The 22,088-nt window shown below is 42.0% G+C and overlaps 1 protein-coding gene across 7 annotated transcripts in view; it reads right to left on the bottom strand.

Annotated features, from left to right (window-relative positions):
* Positions 1 to 5,105: 5,105 nt before the first annotated feature.
* The window catches only part of P4HA1 (prolyl 4-hydroxylase subunit alpha 1), a 70,240-nt gene continuing 53,257 nt past the window's right edge, over positions 5,106 to 22,088 (bottom strand). For 5 of the 7 annotated variants that reach the window (XM_039481005.1, XM_039481004.1, XM_039481006.1 and 2 more), the window contains exons 11-15: positions 19,400 to 19,453; positions 16,355 to 16,420; positions 11,455 to 11,523; positions 8,213 to 8,309; positions 5,106 to 7,895 (exon numbers count right to left, since the gene is read on the bottom strand). In XM_039481005.1, the coding sequence (XP_039336939.1) occupies positions 7,825 to 7,895; positions 8,213 to 8,309; positions 11,455 to 11,523; positions 16,355 to 16,420; positions 19,400 to 19,453 (357 nt within the window). In that variant the 3' untranslated portion in view covers positions 5,106 to 7,824. Of the gene's footprint in view, positions 7,896 to 8,212; positions 8,310 to 11,454; positions 11,524 to 16,354; positions 16,421 to 19,277; positions 19,332 to 19,399; positions 19,454 to 22,088 lie in introns of all 7 variants that reach the window. The other 2 variants (XM_039481009.1, XM_039481007.1) reach the window with 1 other exon arrangement.

Raw genomic sequence — 22,088 nt, 5'->3', positions numbered from 1 at the left:
TCTCAGTGGGGTATTAAATGCCATGGGTCAGATTTTCTAACAGCTCAGCTCCCCCACAGGCACTGAAAGAAGTGGCTTACTTTACAAGCCTCACTGCTAGTTTAAATTTTCTTTATGTGATATAACAGAGAACCTCAGTAACCTTTCACTATGGTCTTGAGTCTACAAATCTTTCACAAGTAGTCATTGCTCTCAAAAAGCAGTAGCATCAGTGGGCATTTGACTGTGAGTAAAGATCCATTGAGATAAGGGGTTGTAGCACTGGGCTATTTGTTCACTCTATGTTTCAAGACATTCCTAAATGGCTTGAACTACTGCTGACAAATGAAGAATGACCATTTTCCTTACTGTTTGCTTCAGGATGTGTTATCAGTAAATGTTGATACAATGAAAACCAGGTTCAAGTCATCACATCTTTCTCTTCTACTGAATAGAGCAATGCAAGCATCAGAATAATCTTTCCGCACAAACTACTAGACCCCCGCCCCAAATAGAATTTACTATGCATGGAATGAATAACTCTAAAAACCTATAGAAACATTGGAGGTCTGGTGCTGTGATGTTATGCCTAATAATATGCCTTTCAAAGATAGATCTGGATATGACTCCATGGCATTCCTTCTAGGTACTAAACACTGGTTGGGAGGTAGGGAATGTGGGGAGGGGGAAATTTGCCATGGTTCACAAGCTGGCTATTGCCTATGGCCTTTGCAGTTCAGTGCAGCTGTCACTGAAACTAGCATTTAGCATAGAGGAAAGGTGGTGAGGAAAAAAAAATCTAACATACATAGTGAAGGGATTCTTCAAAACTGCTGGTGCAGATCCTTTAGTTCTGAGCTCACTCACCATCTAATTGCAGTGCCCAATGGGAGTGTAGTGTACTATATCTGTGCCCTTCCCCTCCCACCTTGAGATTTCCTTCCTTCAATTCAAGGAGTTATAGCAAAGTTCTGAAACAATGGAAAAGTTGGGCAAGTAGTGCAGATCCACCAAGGCAACCATATTGAAGAACCACTGTTGGTGATTTACTGTACTATTTTTTCTTTAAGCACTGCCTGCTCCCCAAGGTGTAGATCTGATTTTAAGAAGGAAAATCCTGCTGGTATTGCTGTGCAAAGGCACAGCCTGAACTTCAGGTACAAGGGGTGGCACATGGGGCTCTGTCTTTTGCTTAGTTAATACACGTATGTCAATTTGTACAATAAAAACAAACTGTCTACTATTCATAGTACTGGGTTTCTTGCTTGCCACTGTAAATAACTTTACTACATCTTCAGAGTCCACGTGGAACAATATATATTGATTTCATCTCATTTTATTTATGGATTATTTCAATTCAATGACCACTCAAAATATTTTCAGTTCAAGAGTTGCTGCAGTCTAACTGCGAACATACTTAGATTTAAATTACTTTTAAATATACAATCCATTTTGTTAACAGAGCCCAGCTATGTTGGCAACCCACACAATACGAAACTGGGTTAGTCAAGAGACTATGGAAATGAAACCACCTACCATATTTGTACTGTCCAAACTGAGACTAATGCAGAAAGTAAACAAGTAAATCTAAATTTGTTCAACTTTCAGGGCCAGATACACAGGTGATGTGAATTGATGTTGTTCCATTTACACTAGCTGAGGATCCGCTTCAGTTTTTATATAGAGAACCCTTAAAACTTGACTCTGTTTCCATAACTGCACTCATTCCAAAGTGCAGCTGTGTTATAAGTATGGAATACGAGTCACTCAGTTTATCCTCATAGTGGTTACTATAGAATTACCCAGCATTCTAATTCTCCTAGTGCAACCATCAAAACATGTTTTAAATCTCATAATGGTAGAGTGAGCAAAAGCATGGCTAGTGAGGAGAGAACATAAACCGCCTCAAACCAATTAAAGTTACTTGACACTTAAGAAGTTACATTCTCCAAGTCTGCCCATGTAACTTTACAACTTAACTTCAATGGTAGCTGCCTTTGTGGGCAGATCTGGATCCATACGATTTTGGTTAGACAGCTGATGTAAAGACTTTAAAAGTCAAGCTATGCTATCCTAAAGTGACTGGGTATACTGTACACAAAACCATTTGTGTGCATTCATTGTTCTAGGTGAGTGAAGGTTCATTTGAACTACGTTTCTACAGTCCTGTCATCCAGAAAGTGTGGTTTGAAAATCTAGCTTCAATGTAACAAAAATTAGCATCTTTAGTACTTAACAGGATTGCAGTATGCAAACTGCCTGTACAATTCAGATGAACTGAATTACCTCTGATGTCCAACTCCCTTCTTCGAGAGTAGCAGCAGGTACAATAAGGAATAGATAGAAGCCACATTCTGGGACAGATAGACTATAATGCTTCTGATACTGTATATAATTTGGGAAGTTATAAGCAAGGAATATGGACAAGAAGCTACATTTGGATATTTCACAAGACATCCTTGCTCCTGAGTTGCCCAGCTGAATGTTGTGTATTATAGCCACAGAGGGAAAAATGACTGCAAAAATTTCATAGTGTGTAGTGAAGTACTATACAAAATATCACAGAAAACCTTCATTAGCTCAGATAAGGCTGAAGAAAGAATGTGCAGTACAAGGGAGATTACGCTAGGTCATGGCAGAGAACAACTGAGGACGCTTTGTATGAAAAGTAGCCAAAGTGCCAGCTTGCTGGGGAGAAAGTTAAAGGAGACAAAGGGCATAGCTACACAGTGGCATAATGTGCACTGCTGGTAAGGGGTGGTGTGACTTGGACCTATTAACATACTTTAGAACACTTCATGTAGATAGGGCTGGTAGGAACTAAATTAAAGCACTCTAGGGAATATTATTATTCACCAGCAGCACCTGAACAGATCCATTAATATACATGTTAGGGCATATCAGAAATCACACCCTGTAGTGCACATTACCTCACCATGTAGACAAACCCTGAGACCCTAAAGAGAATAAAAAATTCCCTGCTAGTTCATGCTGGGTTTTTCAAAAGCTAGAGGTTGTGTTGGTGTTTTTATTTTAAACTGACAATAACTGCCATCCCTCTCCCTGCTGCCTTGGGACTGACCCTGCCTCCCAGCCTGAGTCCAGATTTGAATTTCATGCTTGGGACCAAAAGTCTAGATCCCAAACACCCTTGAAATAAGGGGTTAAAAAAAATCTTGATCTCTAAACCTAAACTACAGTTTTGTTAATCAACAGCATCTATAGCAAGTGTTCCTTAAATGAGAAGCACACAGCATGTATCTAGAAGACTCTTTGATTTATGGGATTACAACATGGCACTGTTATTTCTTTAGCATCTCATCTGGAAAATGTTTGTGGTTTGTCAGAACTGTAGAATTGAGTCCATAGGAAACAGTATAGTGTTAAACACCATGGGCATACACCTTTAAGTGCCTTGGCATGGGCTCGTCCTCAACTACCCTTTCATGTGAACAATCCAAAGGTCAGGGGGCCCTAGGAAAGCTTCTTCTAAATATTTAAAAACAAATGCTGACAATATTTGAAAGGACATTTCTGGCAAAGGTTCCATAGAATCATAGAATCTCAGGGTTGGAAGGGACTTCAGGAGGTCATCTAGTCCAACCCCCTGCTCAAAGCAGGACCAATTCCCTTTCCAACACCTTTCTTTGTCTCCTTACCCTTGGCTTTAGGTTAGAAACCCCTTTATAGGCTAGATTCTTCTTGTACAGTTGCAGTACAAGCTACCAGGGCCACACACCATCAACTTATGTAACTTGAGATGCTTGGATTCAACTCAGCTTCCCTCTGGGATACAAGGTTTTAACTGATTGGAACATAAATAAAACACCCCCAATACCAAAACAAAAGTGGTTTATCCCATCAGAAATGGTTTAGGGTCCAAGGGCCTCTACATGGAGCAATAATGCAGACTACAGGGTGTAATTTCTAAAGCACACTTAATGTGCAACACATTAATTGCTCTGTGTAGACCAACCTGGTACATACTAAAGATCCCTACTGTAAACTTATTTTAACACAGTACTGTTTCAAAGAGACCTGAAAACTTGATTTTTGGACAGCTACCTAAAAATCGAATTGCTTAAAATCCCCCCCATCCCCCAAATGAAACTCAATCCCCAGAAGCACTAGCTGTATTTCAATAAAGAAAACCTAAAGAGTGCGGTTATACTAACAAGGGTATTTTAATCTCCTTTCACAATGCTAGACATAAGCTGCTTACTTTTACAAGTGTTTTACATTAATGAAAGGGCTGTGTATTTGGAAACACAGATCTTCTGGGTACTGCTATTCATTGTTAAAGGCTTATTTTCTTCTATTCTGCTTCCTTGGTCCTTTATCTTGTCTCACTTGGACACACATGATTAAATCTCACGTCTGTTGTTGTTGAGAACAGTTAATACAGAGTAATCCATGTTATAAGCATCTTCTAAACCAGGGCAGGCAAAACTTTTTGGCCTGAGGGCCACATCAAGTTTCGTAAATTGTATGGAGGGCCAGTTGGAGAGGGGGTTGTGGCCTGGCCCCCACCTCCTATCTGCCCCCCATCCCTGTTCTCTAATGGCCCCTCTGGGACCCTTGCCCCATCCACACACCCCTGCTCCCTGTCCCGACTGCCCCCTGCTGCCCCATCCAACCCTTCCTCTCATTCCTGACACACACGCCCCCACCCGGCCTCTTGCTCCATCCAACCCCATTCCCAACCCCTATCCACACCATCACCCCAAACTCCCCTGCCCTTTATCTAACCCCCTTGCTCCTTGCCCCCTTACCGTGCTGCCTGGAGCGCCGGAGGCTGGAAGTGCTACAGCTGCACCGCCGTGGTCAGGTTGGGCTCTGCAGCTGTGCTGTCCCAGGAGCTCACAGGCCCACCAGCCAGAGCACTACACCAGAGCAAGCAAGCTGAGGCTGTGAGGGAGGGGGGACAGTAGGGGAGGGGCTGGTGGCTAGCCTCCCAGGCCACAAGCTCAGGCAGGACAGTCCCGCGGGCCACAGTTTGCCCACCTCTGTTCTAAACCCACTTTTTAGATTCTGAAATTAATTAGGGAATAGGGCTGTTGAGTTTCTAGGAACCATATAGGAATCCATAAATCTGACAAATGGACAGCAACAGATCACAAGAAAAGTTTGATGGTGAGGATTTTCACTGTAAGTGGCAGTGACTTTTATTTTAAGCCTGTTCTTTACATTTAAAAAAAATGTTACAAAAAATTTAATAGTAAGGCAACTTTTCAGATGTCACTGTGAACCGGATAGTTGTCATTCATATTTAATACTAAACTGCATTCACACAGGAGCCAAACTCTTGATCTGAAAGCCCTTTTTAGAAAGTTAATGGATACGGCAGGAAACAGCACTTTTACACAGTGTTAAATGTATGAACGCTTCAAGCAAGGGAGATGAAATATGGGTCTTTATCTACAACAATTCAAGTAAATAGTTTATTTTCCTACGAACCAGGCTTGGAAGGATTCAGTTAATGATTTTCAACACATTTAACCAGTCTTAGATACAACTTTATCCAATGGAACATTTTCACTAGTAGAAAACAAATTTCATTTAGTGAAAATGGACAAAAGAAATAAACTATCAAATGATTTTATTTCTGGATCATAAGCATCATGCAATTGAAACAATACTACTTAGAAACTTCTCTAAAATTCTATGAACATTAGAAATGCTAATTGATGGGTGGGCACAGAAGGAGAGACTAAATTTTCTGACCTTACCAACTGAAGTCTAATAGGCCCCAAACCATTGTTTCCCACCTCAAATCTCTTGAGGGAAGGAGTAGTACGTTTGTCTTTGCTTGAACTGAGTTGGGAGTTACAGGTTGGTATGTGATACCCCCATCTTCTTGCTGCTGCTGACTGAAAGTAAAGGGTGGGTTGGAGCATAGCCTGGCTTTCTTCCAGTCTGAGAAATGGACATTTCAAGCAAGCATATAGCAGTAACTTAGCTGACCATTGATTGAGATTTCCCATTTTTTTCTTTTAAGACTTTAAACCGAGTTTAAAAAAAGGCACTGACAAATGTAAGAGAAGAGTGGGTTTTTTTCTTAGCAAAAAAACCCAGACTATTAGCTGCCACACCATTACTGGGGTGTCTCTAACTAGAGAAATTGTTTGATTACAGAGAGGGGGGACTGGAAATGGAGGTGTTTTGCCTTTTTGTGCCTGACAACCGTCTATCAAGCTCTCTTAGCCATGTCCACTCCATTTTCCTGAAAATTGCAGGACTAAACTTCAGCCCTAGTCACCAAAAGAGCATATGAAAGGAATGAAGGAAGAGCATGATGGAGAAAAGAAAAAACTGAGTGACAAACTTAAATGAGGGGATTTACATCACAATTTACAAGAGGAAAGGGGGGCGGGGATGAATAATTTGTTTAAAAGGGTCAAAATTCAGAGAACAAGAACTCCGTTCTGTTGGTGCATATTTCTTTGCTAGATTTTATTTATGCCATACACTACTTGATTTAACTTTTTTTTAATAATAATCCTTCTGAAGATGTGAGTCCTCTATAGTACCTTTAAACTGCATCCCTATTCCCAAAGTATCTGTATAGGTTAATAGTTGGATTCTCCTACCTTTTGGGTTCAATCTTCGGGTTCTCACTCAGGTAGAAAATCCACTTATCTAAAATGGGGTTTGCCCGTACACTATTAAAAATATTCAGCATTTCAGAATCCAAGGTTAGACTGACAGAAGGTGGCTTGCTAGGTTCTGGTGTGGCTCACTTTTACCTCCATCTACATCCTGTGTGAATTCAGTCCAGAGCTGGTGAAAAGCCAGTCACAGTTATGGCATGTAATCAATGTCCACAACATCTCAAAACATACACAAAATCAAAAGCATTTAAAAAAGAGTGAAGATTATAAATAGATTGCCTTTGTCACAAAAGATCTCAGCATTGGAAAATTTGGCTTTTCACAAGTAAATCTTTGAACCAGTTTGAAATTCCATTCTCCTAAGGCACAATGCTCTGTTTAATCAAAGATGGTACTGTCCCCATCCCACTGGACAAGAAACAGATGTAAAGGTTTATTACTAGGACACAGAAAAGCAGCTTTTTTTAAATGGACAAACTAAGTCATAAAAACAAAACTAGACCTGGAAAGCAGGTCATTTCTGTCAGGCTGTTCTGAGGCACACAGGTATCTGACACAGCATAGCCCAAACATGTACTTTATATGATTGCGGGCTCACATTCTCTGGGTTACAAGTCAAATTCACTGTAGAGGTATGAGAGAGAATTTACAAGTCAGTTAAGTCTGGGCTTTTGTAGTATTGGAAAAACAGGCTAAGATAAACACAAAGGTAACCTGTCACGCAGAGAACACAAACCATGCCCACAGATCAATTGTAGTGGTGAGGCACGCTACAACAAAGAGTTGAGTTTGGGAGCTGGAGACAAGGATTGGTTTAATGCAGCCCTCCAAACAACGAGTCTGTGCTTGAAATTAGATTGTTCATGTTTTTTACCACTGGTAAACTCAAGCTTGTGAGGACTAACACATGTCACATACTGGCTTTCTCTGCCGATCTGAGATTCTACAGAGTAAAGGGTACTATAAATCACAAATTATCCCTGTTATTTCTGACTCAACTATATTTTGTCCTTCTAGCCTGAAAAACTTGAAAAATCTCAATATATTTTCTCTCTATAAAACAGGGATATTGTAGAGTGAACTAAAACCATGTAGGTGTTTCTTCACAGACAACACTGGATGTGGTTGGAGACTATCTGTAGTGGAGTGTTAGTAAACTGTAAAAAACTGTAGAAAGTTAAATGGGGGAGACACATTTTACACAAACTTGAGTATAGGACAGGGAAAGTCTGCATCATTCCAACTCTGATAAAGTGCACGGTCTTCGGAATTCCTGACCTCGTTCGTGGATCCATTTATTGGATACTATAAGAGACAAAAATAGTATTGGTCACCACTTCTATTTAAACTAAATACACATTATCAGCACATGCATCAAAAAAGCTTTATTCCCCAAATGTAAATGTAAAAGCAATGGCCTGAAACTTGACATACTAAGCCTAAGAAGAAAACCCCACAATATTTGCAAATTGAGAAAGTTTTAGTATGAAGTAGCTAGGTATGTACTAGCTCACTTCTTTTGAAAGGAGCTGGTGGCTGTACTGTATCCTACCACAAGCAGTGAAGTAAAAAAAAACAAACAAAAATTAAAATCAGATGTTTGGCAGAGTAGGGATACTTACCCCACTTGTTTCCAACTAGTACTGGACAGGCTGCATGCCTTGTGCTGTAATCTCCTTCTCCACTTGGAAAAAGATTGTACCAGAATACAGCTGTTCCCTGGAAATGTCAGTACAAACATAACATTTTATTCTATGCAATACAAAGTTTATTTATACCAGGGTTAGTAATCAAGGACTTTAAAATATGATTTATTTTAATAGGTTAATTTTTTTAATGAACGTATTTAAAATTAAACTTGACAACCTGTTAAAGCCTAAACTTAATATTCATTTAAATTGAATACAAAATATAATAAAGTTCTAAAGAAAACCAAAGCACTGAAACTGCAGGAAGTCACTGGCTAAGCACCTAGAACCTGCGTTTGCTGCAGTGCTACACCAGCTTTTGATGGCAGCAGCCTCTTCTGCAGATGCAGAGAAAATATTTTCTTCATTTCAGTTTCTTCAACTAGTTCATTCAAAGTTAAGAAACTGATTGGAAGAGAGAGAAGCTTTCTTGTCTACATTGTGGAATAATCCACATTATGGCAAGGTGTGATTCCTAAAGTGCTGTTTGTTAAAGTGCACTAGGGAACCTTTAGTATGCACCAGTGTCTATAGGTACCAATTAATGTGCAACACTGCAGGTGGGGGGGATTTCTAAAGCAGAGTAACAAAGTGCAAATTACACCACCACCACCACGTAGGCAATCCTTAGGTGTGAACTGATGAGATCTATTAAAATCATGAAGGGCATGGTGACAAACTATCAGTTCAAATTCACTAGCCACAGATCCATCCTTTGTTTTAATAAATCCAAAGCATTTGACTTTCATTTGTCCAGAATGCAAGGTTTATTTAAATAGCAACAACCTTTGTTACTGCAGAGTTAAGGTGTCACTGGAAATCTTATGTCCCTCCAGAAGTTTAGGTTAAGCAAGACTCAAACTTAAAAAAACTAGGAAATGCAGAGTTAAGGTAAACTGCCCACATAACCTTAACATTGCCCTCTTTGAACAATGCCCCATAACCCACATACTGTCTTCACACTGTATATTGAAGGAGTGTCCTATACCTGCCCTACACTCACCTCTCCTGACAGCATACCACACTTGTAAAATTTAGCAAAGAATCCTGTGGCACCTTATAGACTAACAGATGTTTTGCAGCATGAGCTTTCGTGGGTGAATGCCCACTTCGTCGGATGCAAGAGTGGAAATTTCCAGGGGCAGATAAATATAAGCAAGCCAGAAGCAAGCTAGAGATAACGAGGTTAGATCAATCAGGGAGGATGAGGCCCTGTTCTAGCAGTTGAGGTGTGAAAACGAAGTGGGCATTCACCCACGAAAGCTCATGCTGCAAAACATCTGTTAGGGCTTGGCTACACTTACAAATTTGCAGCGCTGCAGCAGGGTGTGAAAACACACCCTCTGCAGCGCGCGCTGCAAGGCGCGCCACGCCAGTGTAGTCCAGTCCCCAGCCCAGCGCTGCGCCAGCGCGCTGTCTGTCATTCCCACAGGAAGACAGAACGGGAGAGGCGGGACAGAGTTTTTCTGCTGGCGCTGGACTGCTGGCGCTTAGCGCACGCGGCGCTGCGCAGCGCAGCGCTGCTGCAGCGCCAGTTTAAGTGTAGCCATAGCCTTAGTCTATAAGGTGCCACAGGATTCTTTGCTGCTTTTACAGAACCAGACTAACACGGCTACCTCTCTGATACTTGTAAAATTTAACAGCTGCTTCACACTTAACTCACAGGATACCACCTAAACCTATATTTTCCCTTACCCGTCTACAAACTGTTCTCATATCCCACCTCACTACTGACAATTCACATGGCAAGACCCTCCTCTTCCCCTCCCGAAACTTGCTCCTGAGACAACTTACACAATTTTGTAATAAAATGATCCATAGTGGCTCCTCATGGTACACATGCTGTTTGTTTTCCCTTCCTCGCACACAGGAGGTGGGGTGCAAATCCTGAACTTCATATACTCACAGTTCTGTGACACTTCTCAAACTCATTCTTCTCAGCTCACAAACAAATCGCTACCCCCCTGCTGCCTGTGCCATTAAAGCCATTTAGTACAGTTAAAAACACACACCTTGAATGCAGCTGCAGTGCACGTGGATAGTTCCCAGCAGCTACTGTCAGCTCCAAGGGAGCAGAGGTAAGGTTATGTGGGCATTTACCTTAACTCCATATTTCCTGAAGTTTGAGTTTTGCTGAACTTATGTTCTGGAAAGGCACTAGCTGTCACTGGGAAACCTGAACTGTGTTAATTTTTTTTTTGCCATTTGACTTCCTAGTTATTGGGGGGGATGGGGGTTTCTTTTAGACAAAGAAAACTTGTTGGTAGGAGTGAGTGGTCATTGTGGCAACTGAACATTAGAATGCAAGTCAAGTGGCCTATCAATCCTGGCCATATCCCCCCCCACCCCCGCCCGCCAGCTCAGCATCACTGAACAGCCCTATCCCTCCCAGCTGGCCCCCACCACACTATTTTGTCCGGGCTTGGAAGGGCATGACCCATATGTGTGTGGTAGTATAGCCAGGTTGCCAAGTGGCTTTGGCCTTGGAATCCAGCTCTCTCCCGACAGATGATCAGACAACCCAAAAAGATCTTTAAGAGCCACCACCATTTTCTAAAAATGAGTTTCATTCTGTGCACTGCTTGGCTAGTCTGGGTTTCTGCTCCAAATTGAGTCTGACCCAAATTACAAGTAAGGTTAAGTTTTATGTTTTGGACCTATTGGCTTCAGTAGTCTATGATTCAATACATGTTAAAACTTCATAATCATGCAGAATAGCAAAAACTGAAACACTGCACAAGCACAGCTAGATTTGACCTGAAAATACATTGCTCCCTCGATATAACGCCACCCGATAGAACACGAATTCGGATATAATGCCGTAAAGCAGTGCTCCGGGGTGGGGTGAGGTGGGCGGCTGCGCACTCGGTGTATCAAAGCAAGTTCAATATAACACGGTTTCACCTATAAACGCGGTAAGATTTTTTGGCTCCCAAGGACAGTGTTATAGCGAGGTAGAGGTGCATGTGTAATTTTACTTGCATAGGTAGCGCCACTGAAATAAGTGGCACTGCTTAAGTGTTCACAGGATTGGTGCCCTAGTACTTTCTTCAATCAATTCATTTTGAAGTTTTCATTTTACATTTAAACATCCAAATATACAGTTCCTCATAGCTGGATGTTAACGGAGCAAAAGTGGGAGTGTAACATCTAAGATGCATTAAAACTCATCTTACCTTTTTAGGCCAAACACTAGCTCCTACTTCAGGGAATACAGTAGCTCCCCCTGCTGATACATCACTCATCTGTAAAGGAGAGAAAATAAGAGCAGCTTTTACCCAGTGCTTTCCAAAAAACCCATCAATAAAATATTAAGTTACTGAAAACCTTCATTTCTGACTCCACATTAAGGGCACAATTTCTGTGACTAGCTGTAAAATTGCATTTGCTATGGCCCTGTAGCATTAAACAGAAAATGCATAGCCATTCTTGTTCCAGAATTTGTAAGACTTTCAGATGCTTTGATGATGAGCAGAGTACAAATACTGTAGCAGTTAGAAAAATGGAGTGAACTTATCTGTAGCTAGAGATTCTTTGACATGTGTGGTCCCTACCTGTATTCCACACATGGATATGCATGTACTCCATTCACCTAGACTGGAAATTTCTTAGCAAGTAATGTCCATTGTTCTGCACCTGCACACGTGGTCTCCTTATGCTCCAAACCGAGGATATGAAGGGTAGTGCAAACTGACACCTTTCCAGTTCTTCTTACTGTGAATCAAGAAAGATCGGAAGCAGAGGGGAAGGAGGGCAGGCAGAATACAAATAGGGACTCCACACTTCAAAGAATCTCCAGGTTACAGATAGGTACCAGTACTTGAAGAAGAAATGGTCACTTGTGTGTATTCCACATGTGGATGACTGGTAAGCACTATTTAAAACAGAGGGAGGGTGAGAATATGCAGTTTGTATAGATGTCTGTAAAACTGCTGTCCCAACAGCTACATCTGCAAAAAGAGGCCTAGATTAAGGCATAATGTTTCATGAAGGTACGGATGGCACTCCAGGGTAGCTGCTCTACAAATGTGTAGTATAGGAACCTCTGTAAAAGATGCTGTTGAGGCTGCTTGTGGTCTAGTGGAATAGGCTTTCACCCATCTGAAGGAGGAATATGCCCCAGCTGAGAGAGAGTGAGCAGATAATGCTTTTCCTTGCAATCACATGTGATGACCCAGGTCAGTTGGGTACAGCAGAATAGCAGAAGGCAGATATACTGGCCATTGGATTAACAGTTTTCTGTTCCCTGACTGACCAGAGCAGGGGCTGCTCCAGGCTAATGAACACCTGACTCTAACCTGCAAAGAGTCAGGTGAGGCAATTAAGCTAATGTGACCACCTGACTCTAAGGCCCCACTGATGCTATAAAAAGGGCTCACTCCGGTCAGGCAGAAGAGAGCCAGGGGAGAGGAAGTGCAGCTGAAGGGCTGGTTAATGAAGACACCCTCAAACCATCGGTAAGGGAGCCCTGAGGTAAGGGTGAAGAAGAGAGAAGCAGGAGAGCTGTGGGGAAGTGGCCCAGGGAAATGTAGCAACTCTGGCAGCGAAAGGTTGACTGCTAACAGCTGCTCCCATTAGGGTCCCTGGGCTGGAACCCCAACCCACCACTACAGGAACATCTCCTGGGAGGGGAAATCAGGCCCCTGTCAGGAAAGGAGACTAAACTGTTCTGAAATAAGCTCCCAGGGACAACAGAGACTGTGGGAGTTCTCTCACCAACCTCCATGCTGGCCTATGATGAAAAGGGCTCAGTAGACTGTAACCCTGGCCCTAGAGAGAGAAGGGCTACGCAGAGGGTCACAGTGAGCAACTGAGGCTAAGCATAAACCGCCTAGAAGCGCAGGACCCACAGGGGCAAGGTCAGAGCTCTGCCACACTCTATTGCAACAAGTAACCTTGATGACTTCCCAACTGGTTTTGTTCTTTGCATATAGAATGCTAAAGCCCATCTGATGTCATGAGAATGAAGTCTCCTCTCATTGGAATTATGAAGTTGTAGGCAAGACAACCACCAAAAGTCTGTGTAGCTCTAGTGATGCCATGCCATTCCTTGCTAACACCAGAGTGCCCCACCAAAGAAATCCCTGGGTGGTGGAGTGGGAGAGAGCAGCAACAGTTGAGACGGAAGCAGCAGTATATACACTCTAGCATTGGATAGCACACAGTAAAAGTGCTGGTGGTAAAATGGCTGAGAGGCATGTCCGGGTTTATAACCCCACTTGTGGTATTTTCTCTTTGAGGCTGGGATATAAATGCTCAGGGAGTGGAGAATTGTCCTGAATCCTTACACAAGTGCAATGACTCATCAGCTTTCCTGTTGAAGAGTTAGACTGTAAAGGAAAATCCTCAGTGATATTCTGGACCTCCCTGGGGAACCCTGAAGAGTGAAGGCATGATTCAAGTATCGTAACTATAGCTTTAGCAACAGCTCTAAACATGGTATCACCCCACCACCACCGCTGCTTAGAATGAGGTCTCAGGCACCAGTTTGATTTCCTTAATGATGTCTTGGAATTGAGTCCTGTCCTCCTGAGGAATCAGGACATGGTAGTTAGCAAATTCTGACTTGGAGATTGGTTGATGAAAAATCCTTTCCAGAAGGTCAAGGCATTTAGAGCCTTTACCTGTTAGAGCTGCGCTGGGGTGTTGCAATCTTAATCTCACTGTGGGTGCCTGCACCACTAGGGAGTTACCCTCTGGGTGGGTAAAGAGGAATTCTGCTCTTTTAGCTTTCCTGGGATGGGGGCACAGAGTATACCACAATGCCGTAGCAGGTTCCAAAATGGCCTTGTTCATTGAGAGGGACACCAGAGAAAGGCCCATGGGTTGTAAGATATCAAGGAGTTTAGGATGTGTGTCACAGACCTTGTCGAGAGAGCTGGAGCTCAGTCACCATCCCCTGCAAAAACATCCGATGTTGGCTGTGGCCATCAATTGATATGGCAATAATGGAGCGACTGCCTCCTTGGGGGAGGACGATGACTTGCCTTTTGGGACTATCAGTACCAAACCTCTAGTTTGATTTCTTCCTCTGTGTACTCAGTCAGTTGGTATCACTTGGGAGAGTAGCGCTGATAGGTTTTTGTGCACAGATCTGGACTGTTTGGCGTATGGATCCTGTGGGGTCAATATCCCATTAATGCAGTTCTGTAGGCAGTTTTATCTTCAAGGAGGACTGCTCCAAGACCTCTTAGAGGTTCTATTAGGTTAGCCTCCCTAGGAGGAGACTGACTCAATGGATGAGAAAGTAGGTTCATCATCTACCTGCAGTCTACTGGTAGAAAAATGTTCCAGCTTGTGGAAAGGGTAGGAGAGAAATCTCGGGGTGGTTTCTTCTGTCTGAGAAGGACCAGGCCTGACAGGAAAGGATGTTGTGGGTAGGGTAAGGCACAACTATCCTCTGGCAAGGTAAAAGTTTCAGTCCACACTGGAGTTCGGGACTGATGCACCTGAGGGAATGGAGGTTGGTTAATCCCTGCTGGAATGTCATTGCTGTTGAAGGGGAGTCCAAAGTCAAGTTCCCAGTCTATCCTGGTAGATGCTGACCATTTGTCCTATGAGCTGGAGCTAGAACTGACTGATCCTTCTTCCTTCACAACTTCCCCTCTTGGATGGAAAATTTAGGTGGATCTAACTCCCAGGACCTGTAGGCAAGGACTTACCTGACTTGGACCTAGTTGGAGAGGGTTACTTTCATTTGATGGCAGATCTAGAAGGGGATCTCTTATGCCGATAAGAATGCCCCTTACTCTGGCAAGGGGTCTGAGGCAGTGGTTTGTTTTTTTTTTTGGGGGGGGGGGGGGGTGTTAGTGCCCTTATAGCCTCTGCTCTAGAATTTGTGCTCATAGGGTCGTTGCCTGCAGTCTGAGGCCACTGGAGGGGATGTCTCCCTGGCCTGGATGCGACTGTGATCTTATGGCCTTATCCATATGGTATTTCCTCAGACGGTGCTCTCATGCCTCAGGTTTATGACAAATGCTGCACTTGGTGGTGGTGAACCTCTAAAGGCAATGTTGATGTTCAACACTGACTGAAGGAGCTGGGATAGGAGACAGTTCTTAAATCCCAAGATGGAGTATAATCCTCCTCTGCAGGGAGAAACTCCATAAGGCAGGAAGAAACTAGTCTATGCTAACTAGCCTATAAACTCTAAGAATACTTAAGCTATGTATAAATATATATTTACAGATTCCGCAAAGATTGATTTCGACCAAGATTTCTGACTCCAGCCAAGTGCTGAGTAAGAGGGAGCTGGTGGCTGATCTGCACCACCCCTTATCTTAAATTTGGAGCACAAGGAGAGGCCTGGACCAATGGACACAACTTCCTAGTCATTTCCAATCTCCGGTGCATGGAGTGTACGTGTGCTTGTTGGGACCTCTTGTTGATAACTAGGTTAGTTATCTCTAGACTGATTCTTGCCTGCATATTTATACCTGCCTCTGAAAATTTCCACCACATGCGTCTGACAAAGTGGGTATTCACTCATGAAAGCTTATGCTCCAATATGTCTGTTAGTCTATAAAGTACCACAGGACTCTTTCTTTAGAAATCTGGTGCGCCAAAAGTGTCCAGCGGAATACAGAGTGAACACTCCAGGGAGATGTTTGGAAGGCTTGGAGTGTGCTTACTGCTAACATATAGAGTAACAGTTGAACCAGCAAAGCCTAGATGGAAGTGCTTGTGTTGCTCTGGTTCGGGAGTTGCAGAGCTGACTCCTGCTACGCACAGACAAGGCTTCCTTACATGAAGGGCAGGTGGTAGCGAAGTGCCTCACAATCTTGGGTATCCGCAGGAGTGTCATACCTGTTGAGGCTTTTTTAAATCTAAAAGGTAGTCAAGCACCTAAAGAAAAGAACTTTGAGACTAAGTTTACTGAATTTGTTTTAAAAGTTGGTCCAATTTTAAAAAGTACTCTTATTTACCACTGAGAAATTATTAGCTACCTTTATTTGCAGATTACATGAATTGGAATCACTGAAATCACTCAAGCGCCTAAGTTAAATATGCAGAAATAGAAACTTTGTTTTTGGCAGAAACAGTTTGTAATGACATGGCTAAAAATGTCTCACTTACATAAAACAACCAAGTAGCAATTCTGTTGCCTGTTCCCAATTCTTTAAAAGCATCTGGCTCATCTTTCTGTGAAAGAAAGCAAAACAGATTTAATAAAATGCTCATTATTTTGATCATGTAATTTGCACACCTGTGGATAGGCAGCTGCAGTGCCAGCAAACAAACTCATGCAGAAAAAAAATCAAATATAGCTCAGGACACAGAGTGAGGAAAACGTATGTATTCGTTTATTTGTTAAATATTTTTCCTTTGCTGAAGCTACTGAAATTAAAAGGTTGCAGCCCACATGACAAGCTGAAAATGCCCCTTTGTCTTAAAATAAATATATAAATCCCTTCATAATCTAGGCCTTAAGTACTTGTCTACTTGTAACTGACAAGCATATGAGTTTACACAAGGGAAATCTGCTCTTCACTACCTCAGTTGAGTGAGAAGCAGGCCGAGGTCAGGACTTTTTCTTGGGGTTGTACCTTGTTGGCTGCCTTTAATACATGCTGCAGCCTTACCTTTTTATTTTGGCTCCCCCCCCCCCCCGCCCCTTGATTTTTAGCCTTCTCCCTTTTTCTGTCTGCTTTTCCCTTTTCTGCCCCCATTCTTTGTACTAGTGCACAAGTGACCCTTTGGCAGGGACTATACCTGCTAGTTACTGTATTTGCCCTTGTGCCATGATGTTGCTGCCAGTGCTATTTGGCTTTCTTGACTTTCACATTTTATACAGCTTAGATATTGAATTATCCAATTCTTAGTATTACAGCTGCAATGTCTCAGAAGCAGGATGTCTGGCTCTAATTGCTGAAGCTGCTGATAAAATCTGACCATGCATTAATGCATAAAATGGGTATTCTGAGATGTATTATACGAAGATCCAAGCCTCTGTGTGTATGGAGGCAAGTGTGCGCACTCTAAAATACCCCTGGAGCAGCAATTCTCCCCCTATACAAAGAGCACTGGAGATAGCTCCCTTTGGAGCAAGTCGTCATTCTTTTATTACAGCTTGAGAGTGGCAAGAACAGATACCTCAGCAAGAGCCAGGCTTGCTGCAGGACATTTAGACTATAATCTTTATCGTATCTGGCATTTAAATATCTTGCAACACCAGCTACAACACTGCCATGTGAATGCCTGTTCTCACTTTCAGGTGACACTGTAAACAAGAAGCAGGCATGATCTTCTGCAAATGTAAACAAACTTGTTTGTCTGTCCTCTTTTTTTGTTCAGCCAATCGCTTGGAGTGGACTTGTAGTCACTACTTTTTTTTATTTTGGAATGCAATTTTTTTGTACATAATTCTACATTTGTATGTTCAACTTTCATGATTGATTGCTCTACAGTACTTGTATTGAGTGAATTAAAAATAGTATTTTTTACATTGCAAAAATAATAAAGTGAGCACTGTACACTTTATTCTGTTATAACTGAAATCAATATTTGAAAATGTAGAAAACATCCAAAAATATTTTAAAAAATGGTATTCTATTGATTAATCATGCAATTAATCCTGCTGTTAAACACCATTATTTTTTTAATTGCTTGACAGCCCTAATTTTAACTCAATTACTGAAGTTCAGCCAATCAAGAAGCCAGGCCCACACTACTGATTTAATACTGACTTAGCTAGAAACCAATTTAAAAAATAAATAAAATCCGACTTCCTCCCTTCATATGGCACCACTATACCAAAGAGCTGCCTTATAGAACATTTTTATAACTGTCCATATGTATCCCTTGAAGCACAAGAGAAACCATCCGCATTGTGGGCCAGGAAACTACTTCCTTCTGGTTAAGACTAATTACTGTTACATATTCATCTATGGGAAGTCTCCAATGCATCCCCCCCAATAACTTTGTATATTGTTGTGCACTGATGTTCATTCTTTTTAGAAGCCATTATTTTAGAAATTAATTCATGCATTTGAAAACAAACTGTTAATGATTTTCAATGACTTTGACAGGACTTTTCATATTTGTTGGTTTTGGTTCACAAGACAATGTTAATCTAAAAGTGTTAATCACACATAAAATGCCCATTAAACAACCACCTGAAATGGCATTATTTCCACTCATGTGAAATTCAGTTGGGGTAGGGAGAGGAGAGGAAATTCAAATTGTTCATCAAATAAGCAAGTAAACAAAAGCAGAGCTTGGGAGGGGTGGGAACATAAGGCTTTTGTCATCTCTTAATTTCTTTCTTTGGGCAATTAATTTTTTGCTCAATTTATAAACCAGAAAAAGCAGCAGATTGATTTATGAGAATTTAGTGCTAGTGAAAGGTGCTAAAAAACTCACAGCTCTGGGAAATTAAATTCTCTCTCCACACTAAAGGTATCGCATAGGCAATAGCAATGCATACTTCACCATGCTGTCCAGACAATCCTGACCTGCAGGGACTCTCTCTAGAAAAGAGAAGGTAATTATGTCTCCAGGTCCATTCAGTGCCTGGCCTCTTTGAAGAGGCTACCTAGGGGGGGTGCAAATTGTGGTAATTTGTGTGAGCAAAAACCCTGTTGATTGAGGCCACTACATTATTTTTCATATGCCACCAAAACAGACATCAGATAGTAATAACTGATTCACTGCAGACTTTGGTTGGATTTGTACCACTAAGGATTATTACATTGACTTTTCATTATTACAGTTTGCTGAGCCAGTCATACCGTATCCATCTCCCAAATGAAGTGAATACCTTCACTCTGAAAGAATTAATCACCTCCCTGAATAGAAGACTGTTTTACAGTTTGAAAGGAGACCTTACTGCTTTATAATACCTGTTCAGTTGGTGGTTTAGAGGGCTTTATCCATTAATATGGATTAGAAGAGTTGATAGGCTATGAAATTTAACATAAATTAAAGAAAATATATTGTGCTACAGTCAACAGGCCTAGGCTTCAGTAGGTCATCTTCACCCCTCCACCTCTTTACTTGCCCGTGCAAAGTCAAAGTGGGGTTCATACTGTCCTCCCACTCCATAATTTGCCACCTGAAAAAGAGAAACACAGTGCATGTGAAGTAGAAAGCCATGAAGGCAGAAAAAATAGAGGAACTTACCCTTCCAAAATCAAAATGAGGCTCGTACTGGCCTCCTACGCCGTAGTTGGCTACCTATAGTGAAAGGAGAAGCACAAATATCTAATAAAGCAGTATACTATCTGGAGGAGAGCGAATGAATATTTGACTTCAGCATATACACTTAAAACTTTCATCTATAAAAAAAATTCAGAGTCATAGCAAATAAGTCCCTCCCCTGTAGGGCATACTGTCAGATAACAAAAGGGTTAAATCCTATTAAACCTACTCATGAATAGTTCCACTGATTTCAATCAGACTACTCTGAGAATACAAGCAGGAGTTTAGCTTTGAGTTTTGAGTCTCGGGATCATTTCTACAGCTATCTATAGACTCTCTCATGATAGCATTTCAAATCCTAAAATAGGGGTTTTCACAAGTTTTTTGATGGCCCCGGAGTGCAGCCACCAACTCTTGCTGGTGGCAACTAACAATTTTTCCTAAAATACTGAATTAACTTTAGGAAAAAAATAAATATTCATATCTACATCTCCAAATGATTGTAATTTATTTATGATGGGGTTGTTGGGGTTTTTTTGAAGACTCAGTAATGAAAATAATATACACTTGTCTCTATTCTTTACTGGACCTAAACAGAATAGAAACACAAATAAGGTGCTTTGCACATTCTTGTATTTTTTGGGTGTAAAAAGCAAGTAAAAAGACTTGCTTGCTAGTAAGTCTACTGCTGTGAAAAGTGGTATTTGTATCTTATTACGTTTCACAGCCTCCCAGCTAGCTACTCAGTCTGCTGTGAAAAGTGACATTAACATACAAATGCCACCCTTCATAGCAGACTTACTCAGCCCCAGGAAGCATGGGGACAAATTAACCCCTGGAGGGGGAGCCAGGAGTTATTGGGGGGGTGGGGGGAGAAGCCCTGGGTAGATACCTGCCGCTGCATGGCCAGGGTTGGATCTCTGGGGCCCCAAGCCCCAATCCCACAGCCAGGGGATGGAGCCCACTGCCGGAAGGCCAGAGAAGGCAGTGTGGGCCAGGAGTGCTAAGTGGTGAGCCTGCACCACAAGCCCAAAGCCCAGGGCTGGAGGAGGCAGCAGAGGCAGTGGGGGGTGGAGGGGAGAAGAGCCACAAGAAAAGCCCCTGGTGGCCTCATGCAGCCACAGTGGCTACATTTGAGAAAACGCTGCCCTAGAAAGAGGCAGCCAAAACATCTTCATTTTCTGTTACCCTGAATTAAACCAGACAGTCTCTACGCAAAAGAATAAATGGACACAAATCTGACATCAGGAATCATAACATTCAAAAACCAGCGGGAGAACACTTCAACCTCTCTAACCACTCAGTGACAGACTTGAAAGTGGCAATTTTGCAACAAAAAAAACTTCGAAAACAGACTCCAAAGAGAGACTGCTGAACTTGAATTAATATGCAAATTAGATACAATTCACTTGGATTTAAACAGAGACTGGGATTGGTTGGGTCATTACACTAATTGAATCTACTTCCCCATGTTAAATTCTCCTCACACCTTCTATGGGTCATCGATTATCACTTCAAGAGTTTTTTTTAACTCTTGCTGATGATAGCTCATCTCAATTGATTGGACTCTTACAGTTGGTATGCGTACTTCCACCTTTTCATGTTCTCTGTATGTATAAATATCTTCTGTCTGTGTGTTCCATTCTATGCATCCGAAGAAGTGAGCTGTAGCCCACAAAAGCTTATGCTCAAATAAATTTGTTAGTTTCTAAGGTGCCACAAGTACTCCTGTTCTCTCTACCACCCTAAGTCATATAGACACTTAAATTGTATTTATACACAGACAGAATGTACATTACAAAAGTCTGAAGGTGATCAGGTCAAGTACGATTTTTTAAAGATGCTCAGCATCTTCAGCTATCAGACTCCTGTGAGTTGGGATGCTTGGCATCTTAGAAAAATCAGGCAATTAATCCTTCATGCAGTGTTAGATTAGATCAGCAGCAGCAGCACCTAATATTTCACTCCACCGCCATTACTTTCCTGATCAGCACAGCTAGAGCCATCATGCCTTCAAATACTTCTCCATTGCACAGAGTATCAACAAAGAGTGTCACTTTTTTTTGATACTACCACTCTTACATTTCTCCAAACAGAGCTGCAGAAACTATCATCTGTCCCTGCTTGTCTCTAGTCTATCAGTCGTTTTGAGTAATGTTCCCCTCCTGTAATGGTTGTCTGTTTTATACAAAGAAGTCCTTTATCCAAGTCATAGATAAAATAGTAATTAGCTTCTATAAACTTTAAAGACTTACAAAATTGTTCTTAAAGCATCCTTGTGTGTTACTCCAAATCACTTTCCCATCCTTTAACAGGAACTCTCCCTCCAATCAAAACTAAGCTCAGTTCTGGATATTAGTCACCAGCCTGACTACATTTTTAATTTTGTCAACCATATTGCTGACTTCCATCTGCCACTTTCTCCTACACAAGGCTCTAAAGCATGGGTGGGCAAGCTTTTTGGTCTGAGGGCCGCATCTGGGCATGGAAATTGTATGGTGGGCCATGAATGCTCACAAAATTGGGGTTGGGGTGCAGGAGGGGTGCAGGCTCTGGGATGGGGCTGGGAATGAGGGACTTGGGAGTGTAGGAGGATGTTTCAATTTGGGACCAAGGGGTTTGGAGGGGGAAGGCGCACCTCTGGGGTGGGGCCAGAAATGAGGAATTCAGG

The sequence above is a fragment of the Mauremys reevesii genome, linkage group 7 (genome assembly GCF_016161935.1).
Source record: "Mauremys reevesii isolate NIE-2019 linkage group 7, ASM1616193v1, whole genome shotgun sequence".
Taxonomy (NCBI): Eukaryota; Metazoa; Chordata; order Testudines; family Geoemydidae; genus Mauremys; species Mauremys reevesii.
Note: the sequence above shows the minus strand (reverse complement) of the source record. Positions and strands in the feature narration are given on the sequence as shown.